Genomic DNA, 8,585 nt, shown 5'->3' with positions numbered 1-8,585 from the left:
GGGGGGGGGGGGGCGAGGCGAAGACAAGGCAAAGCAGACGATAAATGTTGGGGGCCATTTCCGTGTGTGTGTGTAGTAGTTCCTTTTTCGTCATATATATATATATATATACATATATATACCAACTTCTGTTATTTATGGTTGGTCTTCTTTAGGTATTTTCTTCTGTTTTTCTCCCGTGTACCTTTGTTGCTAATGTCACTTCTTTCTGTGTGTGTGTGTGTGTGTGTGGTGTGTGATGTGTTGTGTGGGGTTATGTGTGGCAGGCGTTCTCCTGCCATGCTCATCTTAAGTTTGTATTTAATGATTAATTTAGCATCGCTTGTGTTGTTCAGCCGCGATTGTGTGTGGAAGCCCGATAGATTGTGGTGGGCAAATTGCGAGGGGGCTGCTTCTTTTCCCTTTTGCTACGCACAACGGAGTGACGCCTGCTGCTGCTGCTGCTGCTGCTCCTAAGGATGATGATGATGATGATGATGACGGTAGCAGCAGCGAGGGACCCCTCACCACCGTGTGTGCGTTGCGCCCATTCCATCCAATTTCACCCCAGCTATGCGTATCATGTTGTGTGTTTGCTTACTAGTTGATTTATTCGCACACACACATACACATATACACATACACACACACACACACACACACACACACACACACACGTATTTCATGCGGAATCATCTGCGCAGACGAGTGCCCCACTTTGTGTCTGTTTGCGCGCTCATTCTCTCTCTCTCTCTCGCGCGCGCGCCCGCGCTATCTGCTCCCTCCTACTCAGATCCACATGGTACGTCGCCATGCAATTCTCTTCTTATTATTGCCCTCGAACACACGCACAATGCGCGCCCCTTCTCTCCCTTTCTCATTGTCTCTCTCTCTCTCTCTCTCTCTTTATCTTTCTTTCTCGCTCGCTCCGGTTGTTGTTGTTGTTGTTGCAGCAACAGCTGCCGGGCACAAGGCGGGGAAAGCCACACAGAGGCAACGGGACGCGAAGAGAGAAGAAGTACGCGTGGCGGCGGAAACTGAAGTCGGAGGAGCGCAGTGGAACGCAAAACGACAAAAAACTTGAAACGAGAACGTTCCCCTCCGTCTCTTGGCGTGGCGCTTTTGTTACGATTGGCGGTGTGATTGAGGCACACATTCAGACAAGCGGCGGTGTGGTCGAGCGACGAAGACACATCAAGAGAGGGCGAAGCGTAAAAAAGTTCAAGAAAGAGAAGCATAGCACTGAAGGCAATACACACTCTAGACAAAGAGAGGGAAGCAACACAGCAGAGGGCAAAGAGGGGACAAACAACAGCAACTGGATCAATCAAGAGTCCAGGGACACCACTAGAAGCAGCTAGCAGCAGCAACAATGGCGTCCGAGACATCAGCCGTACTTGTTGCGGTGCGTGTGCGGCCGTTTAGCGCACGCGAGTCGGCGCTCGAGTGTACGCTGACCGTCTCCGATGCCCGCACCGTCACACTGACGGACGTCGGTGGTGTCTCTGTGAGCAACGGCTGCGGCAGCGGCAGTGGCCAGCAGCACGTCTTCACGTTCGACAAAATCTTCTGGAGCGTTCCCCCGCAGGTTCTGCCGGTGTGCGGGCCAGGCGGGTCGCCGGCGACGTGGTCGCCACGCATGTCGTGCGTGGAGGGCATCACACCGAGCGCCATGTCCCGCACCGCGTCGGCGATGCCGGGGATGTGCTGCAGCAGTAGCAGCAGCATTGCCGGCGGCACGGACTCCTCCGTGGTGGCGTCGCGGCTGCCGTTCAGCGGACTGCCGTGCTTCGCGCGGGTACCGGAGCATGACGACCAGGCCTCCGTGTACGCATTCATTGGCCCACGCATGTACGAGTCCGTTATGGCGGGCTACAATTCGTGTCTCTTCGCCTACGGGCAGACGGGAAGCGGTAAGACGCACAGCATGATGGGGCCGCCCGATAGCTTTGCCACGCGCTTGACGGAGCGCGGCGTCATACCACGCCTCTGCGAGGATATTTTCGAGATGATGCGCAAGGAGCGCGAGGAGGATGAGAGCGTCACGTACAATGTGGAGTGTAGCTTCTTAGAGATCTACTGCGAGCGGGTGCGTGACCTCCTCGCACACAGCACAGGCAAGGTGGTCACAGCTGCAGTCGCAACATCTACTTGCAGTGGCTCTGGTGCGACGACGACGACGACGGCGGCGGTGTCAGCCGCCATAAACGGCGCCTCGTCGTCGTCGTCGTCGCTGCGGATTCGGCAGCACCCGACGCGCGGGCCGTATGTAGAGGGCCTTGCACTTGTGAAGGTGCGCGATGCCGAGGGGGTCATGCGGCAACTCATTGGCGGCATGCGGGAGCGCGCCACCGCGGAAACGCGCATGAACGAGTACAGCAGCCGCAGCCACGCCATTCTGCAGCTGCACATCACCCGTGTTGCGGTGGTGCGGGAGGAGACGGCGGTGGTGACCAAAACACGCGTGTGCAAGGTGAACATGGTCGACCTCGCCGGAAGCGAGCGGGTGTCGCAATCCGGCGCTACCGGTGAACGCTTTGAAGAGGCGCGCAACATCAATCTGTCCCTCACAACCTTAGGCCGTGTTATTCTGCAGTTGTCGGACAAGCAAGCGGGGAAGCATGTGGTGCCGGCCTACCGAGATAGCGTGCTGACGTGGCTGCTCTCCGACAGTCTGGGCGGCAACAGCAAGACTATTATGCTCGCCACAATCGCCCCCAGCACTTACTGCTATCAGCAGACACTCAACACATTGCGCTTTGCTGGCGTCACAAAGAAGGTCATCAACGTTGCCACAGTCAACGAAGACCGCCACTTCCAGAAACTCATTGCAACGCTGCGGCAGCAAATCGTGAAGCTTACGCTGCAGCTGGAGGAGGGAAAAGCGGCGGATGTGCACCACGAGGAGATTCGCGCACTCCGCCGCGATAGGGATGCACTTGAAGCACAGATGGACTCAATGCGGGCGGGAATGCTAGCAATGGTGCCCGCAGCTGAAATGACAGCTTTGCAGCGGCGCGCGGAGGACCTAGAGGAGGCGAACGAGGTGCTCCGAAAGGAACGGAATCAACTGCAGCGGCAGCTCGTATCCACTACGACGGCGCTGCGCGAGGAGTTGACACAGAAGCGTGGTGAGATCATGAAGCTTCACGAACAGCTTATGCAGAAGGACGGTGAGGTGCAAGAGTGGCTCCGCCGCCACCGTGAGGGCTCGGTGTGGCGCGATTCTTCGACACTACAGCAGCAGCAGCAGCAGCAGCCGTACGTGGGGGCAGCGGCAGGGCGGCAGGCCCACCCCGTTATGGGTGGCTGGGGGAAGCAGGGTCGCGGCAGCAGTAGCAGCAGCGAGATTACGCTATCTACGCCGCCGCCGCCGCCGCCACTTGTGATTGCGGAGCCGTCGCGCCGCCGTGAGGAGTTGGAGCGCCGTATAGAGGCCCTCAAGAAGGAGGTTAAGATGGAGCGGCAGTGCCGCGAGGATGTGGAGACGGCGCGGCAAAGCCTTCAGGAGAAACTCACTGTACTGCGGCAGGAGCGCGATGACGCAGCACGGCAGCTGGAGGAGGCACAGAACAGGCTCGCAGAAAAGGTCCACGCGCTCGACGTGGCGCAGTCTGACTTGGCGGCAACGCGAACGATGCTGCGCGTGGAACGAGGCGGAAAGCCTGCGGTAGAGCGTGAGCGCGAACTCGCTGCACAGCTCGATGAGGCCCGTGCAGAGTACCTGAGTGAGAAGGAGACAAACGTGAATCTGCTGCTGCGCGTGTCAAAGATCGAGCGGCAGCTGTCCAGCTCCAAGAAAGAGGTGGCGGCGAAGGTGCGCGACATCACGGAGTTAGAGCATCTCCTCCTGGAGGAGACAGAGACGTCGGAGCGGTACTACCTGCGGCTGCGCTACTATCGTGATGTGCTTCATCTGGCGATGGCCTCCGTTCGAAAGTCGTTCTCCCCAACAGGGGGGGCCGATGGCACCACTACCACCAACACTACGAGTGGCAGCGGCACCAACGACAGGAGCAATGGATATTGTGATGGTTCCGCAGGCTTCGCATGGGAGCAGGTGGTATGTGGCTCTGTGCGCGATGAGGAGTACTCTCGAGCCCTACTCGAGCAAGAGTGTCTCACCGCGCTACTGGAGCTCCTCGGCCAGAAGCGGCTGCTGCAGGACGTCGCCGTGGCGGCGGCCAACGAGGAACTCGTCGCACTACGTACAGCTGCAGCGGAGGCCGACATGGAGCCGCAACGACTGCGCCGCAAAGTGGAACAGGTGGAGGCTGCGCTCGAGGAGGTGAAAGCAGAGCGTCTCATACTGCAATCAACGCTGAAAAATAGCGAGAACGCCCGCGAACGCCTCTCGCGGGAGGTTGAGGAGCTGACAGAGCAACTGGAGCAACAGCAGCAGCGCAATGATGCTTTGATTGCGAAGATTGCGGATGTCCAGTCGTCACAGGACGCATTCGATGTGCGCTGCGGGGAGTCCGACAACAGCATCAGCATGTTACCCCTTGACCCCCAGTCGGTACAGCAGCAACGCCTGGAGAGACAGGTGGCGCAGTACCAGGAGGAGGTTGGGGTCCTGCACGCGCAGCTAGAGAAGGAGCGCAACGATAAGGCAGAGAAGACGCGCGCGGCGCAGCGGGAGGTGGTGGAGCTAAAACAAGAGATGCTGCGCGTGCGTGACGACTGCAAGGCCTCATTGCGGGAGAGTATGCAAATCGTGAAGGACTACGAAGCCCGCGTAAAAGAACTCCAGGATGTCCTCGCCACACTGCAGGCGGCCCTGGAGGAGGAAAGTAATAACGCCGACAGCGCGCGGGATCAAATGCAGAGGGCAGAAATTGCCAGGCGCGAGGCTGTCGAGGAGCTACAGCGTGTGTCCGCTGCACGTGACGCCCTCGTCTCCGACCATGAGGACCATGAGCGGCGGTACCTTGAGCTGCAGCGGCAGCTGCACGATCTGCAGTCCGCCTACACAGAGCTAGAGCGGCGGCTGCTTTCAATGAAGTTGCAGGAGTCGGACGTGTACCTCACAGTGGAGCGTGGCAGCGACGACGATAGCTGGTTGCAGAAGGCACAGCGCGAGAAGGAGGTTCTGGAGCGGCAGAAGCAGGATGTGCGGCGCCTCAACGAAGAGCTGCTCGCGATGGTGCGACAACGCAACGAGTCCCTTCGCGCGGTGGACCGACAGATCACGAAGATGCAGCGTGGCGGTGTATCGCCTGACGCGGCTGAGATGTCGATTGCCGATGATGACATCAACGACAACCCACTCAAGGCACAGCTTCGACCAGATTGATGAATTTCTTTGATTGTTTGCAACACCGTTCTGCTTTACCTATAGGGGGGGGGGTGTCTGACTTTTTTTTTCTTTTAGTTCTCCTATTCGTTACATTTGTCCGGCGGTTGGTGTGGGCCTTTTTCATCGTCGCTGCGAGAGAGCAGAAGACATGGGAGCGTAGAACGGGATGAATGTGCTTCCCCGTTTTTATTGCTTTGGCTTTGCGTGTGTGTGTGTATGTTGGAGGCGTCCTGTAGATTTATTCATACATGTTCGCACTGGAGAATGCAGGTGATACTATTTCCTTGGTGTCTCCCGTCATGTGCTCTTTGCACAACTGTACTTGCATGCTTATTTATACACTGTACGTATATATACATATATATGTCAGCAGCTGTTGGAGCAAATGCAGGAGGCTCTTTGCCGCTGATGTTGTTGTTGCCGGTGACTGGTGCTCTGCATTTATGCAGATGTAATTGAGTGTAGTGTCTGCCTTCTCTCCTTTTTCTTTTCATTTCTTTTGATGGATTCGTCATGGTCCGTCCATTTTTCCCCCTTTGTGTGGTGTTGTCTTGTGTGTGTGTGTGTGTGTGTGTGTGTGTGGTTGAAGCCGCGTAGAGAAGGGGGTGGCGGCATAGTTATTGTGATGTTTCGCCTACACAGTGTGCTGCTCATTGCCCTCGATGTGGTGAAGGGCCCGTACACGCATTGCTGCGCCCCTGTTAACCCCTTCGCGCGTGCCGCCAAGGAGTCTGTCTTCGTCGCACCCTCCACCGAAGAGCTGAATGTTGAAAATAACGATAATAGTAAGCGAAACGATATCGGCAATAGAACCTCGCCGTGCGTGTCATCGGCCGCCGCCGACCGGCTCAGCGACGTATTCGTGCCGCGGTCTGAGTTCTGTCGTCGCGTCATGTACCTGCTGGAGGCGGAGTCTGGTCTGTTGTATCTCTTCTACCCGGAGGAGATCGCGGGGCTACACTACCAGCGCAAGACACTCCGCTATACACTCTGCTTCGTCTTCAGTGTAAGCAAGGAACTCGTGACGACAAGCGCGGCCCTCACAGAGCGTCTTGTGCGGCCCTACAGTGTGGTGCTAACAAGTTTCGTGGAGGAGTTGCGGAAGGCGGAGCTGCGCTACGGCTACATGTCGCGCGGCCTCGCACGTGCCTCCTCGGTCCCTTCGCAGCGCACCAAGCAGGAGGTGGAATCACCGCTCGAAGAAGCGGGAGAGAGTGACACGGGGTGCGCGGATGCTTCCACCCCGGCAACAGAAGCTGCTGCTGTTGCTAGCAGAGGGGCGGCGCGTGTTAATGTCTTCTTGACGCCGCTGCAGGACCCGGCCGCACTACAGTGGACACCACTGGACACGATGATCGAAACGCTCTACGCGTGCCTGAGCTGCGAGGAGGAAGAGGAGGTTGTGGCAGACCCCAGCGGTGCAAAGGAGGGCAGGCAATCCGTGGCGGTCACAGATCAGCAGCAGCAGCAGCAGCCGGTGCCAACAAAGGAGCGGCTTGTTTCTGTTCGTCTTTCCCAGATGCACTCGTTTCACGTGCGTCGCATGCGGCAACCGCACGTGCCGCCACGCCACATGCTCGAAGAGGTGCCGATCCCCATCGCCGAATACTCGGCGGAGGTGCTGGAGTGGGCGGACTTGGCTGTGCATGACGTCTTCAAGGCGGTTGACGGGCAGCGCAGCATCGCCAGCATCGTGCAGATCCTCGCCGCCGGGTACGAGGCGGTGGAGGAGCGGAAGAGGTGGCAGCACTGGCTTTCACCGCTCAGCTGCTCATTGCAGGCGCTCTCGCCGATGTATACGCCATACTTTGAGTCGTTGCCGCAGTTTAAAAGCGCTGCGGAGCTTGCCGCGTTAAGCCCGTGCTCACGCAGCGCGAATGGTGAGAAGCTGCCCACCTCTCTTCCTATATCGCCGACGCAGTGCAACGAACCGCGTTTTGTCTCGCCACTCTCTTTAGGACTGCACACAACTCCGCTTGCAGCAGCACCGGCATCGACGCCGCTCAAAGTAACGCACCCGTTGCGACCGCACAGCGAGCGGCAGGCTGATGATGCCGCAACGAGTAGTCAAGAGGGACTGTATCCAGACTGGTGGGGAGAGCTGGAGCTCGTTGTACTAGAGGCGCTGCAGCACTTGGAGGTGCACAACTATGTGCGGATTGTGCGGCCGTGTCGGCTTAATAGCACGTACACCACAACAGGGGCATTCTATCGAGTGATGTGCGACCGGCACCACATGGCACGCCGCATCATTGGTCATCGCATGCTGCTTGTGGAGGAACAGTTTTATCGTCTCCGCGAACAACATCAACCCGCACCACCACCGAAGGGGCGGCACGACTGCATGAGTAGTGGGGCAGGTGAGACTAGAGTTGGCGGTTACACCGTGACGCTGCCTGCTGTGTTGCTGACAACAGCAGCACTTGAGCGGCAGGAACGGGAGGAGGAGGAGGAGAAGAGGCGACGGCAGCAGCAACAGATTGAGGATGAGCTCGGGTTGCCGCTGCCTTTTAGAACCGAGACCATCACCCGCACACCTTCCTCCTCCTCGGTGGTGATGACATCTGAAGGCGTAGTGAGTGATGTGTCCAATAGTCTCGACGAGCGCGGGGGACACGACAACACGTACAGTGAGGCGGAAGTGGACGCCGCGGCGGCGGCAGCTCTCTGCGCACTTGGAAAATTCACACACAACACGATAGCCAACGTGCGGTGGGAGATGCGACATATGCCTCTGTTGTGCCACGCCTTCGCGGAATGGGAGGAGGTGTGCTGCAAGGCGCTGGTGGAGATCGCGCTGCTCAACGGATGGCTTGTGGAAACCACCGACGCGGTACTTCCTGGACAGCAGCTGCAGTAATGGTGGTAGTAGTAGTAGTAGTACTAGTGGTACTAGTAGTAAGAAGAAGATACCCTTCCCGTTGCTCTTTAAGGGAAGCCTTCTACGTCAGTGATGCCGGGGGCTGCTGACGCGCTTCGACCGATTAAGAAACAGGTGGGATTGAAAGACGCTGCTGACTGCTGCCTTTGCGCGTGTGTTGTTCCTGACAGTCTTCGTTGCTCGTACGGTGCCGTGTCGCTTGCGCATGTGTGGCTCTGTCGCAGACGTTTCTTGAGGCTTGCCGTGCGCTGTGTGGGATGTTGCTGCTCTCTGAGCACTAGTACTGTGGAACGGCGCCACGTGACGGCCGAAGCTGACGCTACTCGTTTTATCCCGCGTTCGCCTTTGCAGTAGAGCCCGTCTCCCCCGTCAAGGCTGAACTGCGAGCGTTGGGGAAGGGCGAAGATATATATATATATATATATA

General features: G+C 57.8%; 2 protein-coding genes across 2 annotated transcripts; both read left to right on the top strand.

Moving 5' to 3' along the window:
* Positions 1-1,351: 1,351 nt before the first annotated feature.
* DQ04_01821010 (putative kinesin) lies at positions 1,352-5,275 on the top strand (the record flags this gene model as incomplete). Its single annotated transcript, XM_009311191.1, has 1 exon — positions 1,352-5,275. The coding sequence occupies one exon, from the start codon at positions 1,352-1,354 to the stop codon at positions 5,273-5,275; it is 3,924 nt and encodes a 1,307-aa protein (XP_009309466.1).
* A 628-nt stretch (positions 5,276-5,903) lies between these two features.
* DQ04_01821000 (hypothetical protein) lies at positions 5,904-8,138 on the top strand (the record flags this gene model as incomplete). The annotated part of the gene is made up of 1 exon (XM_009311190.1): positions 5,904-8,138. One exon carries the CDS (start codon positions 5,904-5,906, stop codon positions 8,136-8,138), a length of 2,235 nt encoding a protein of 744 aa, XP_009309465.1.
* Positions 8,139-8,585: the final 447 nt, after the last annotated feature.

Source organism: Trypanosoma grayi, assembly GCF_000691245.1.
Source record: "Trypanosoma grayi strain ANR4 Tgr_182_V1, whole genome shotgun sequence".
NCBI lineage: Eukaryota > Euglenozoa > Kinetoplastea > Trypanosomatida > Trypanosomatidae > Trypanosoma > Trypanosoma grayi.
Note: the sequence above shows the minus strand (reverse complement) of the source record. Positions and strands in the feature narration are given on the sequence as shown.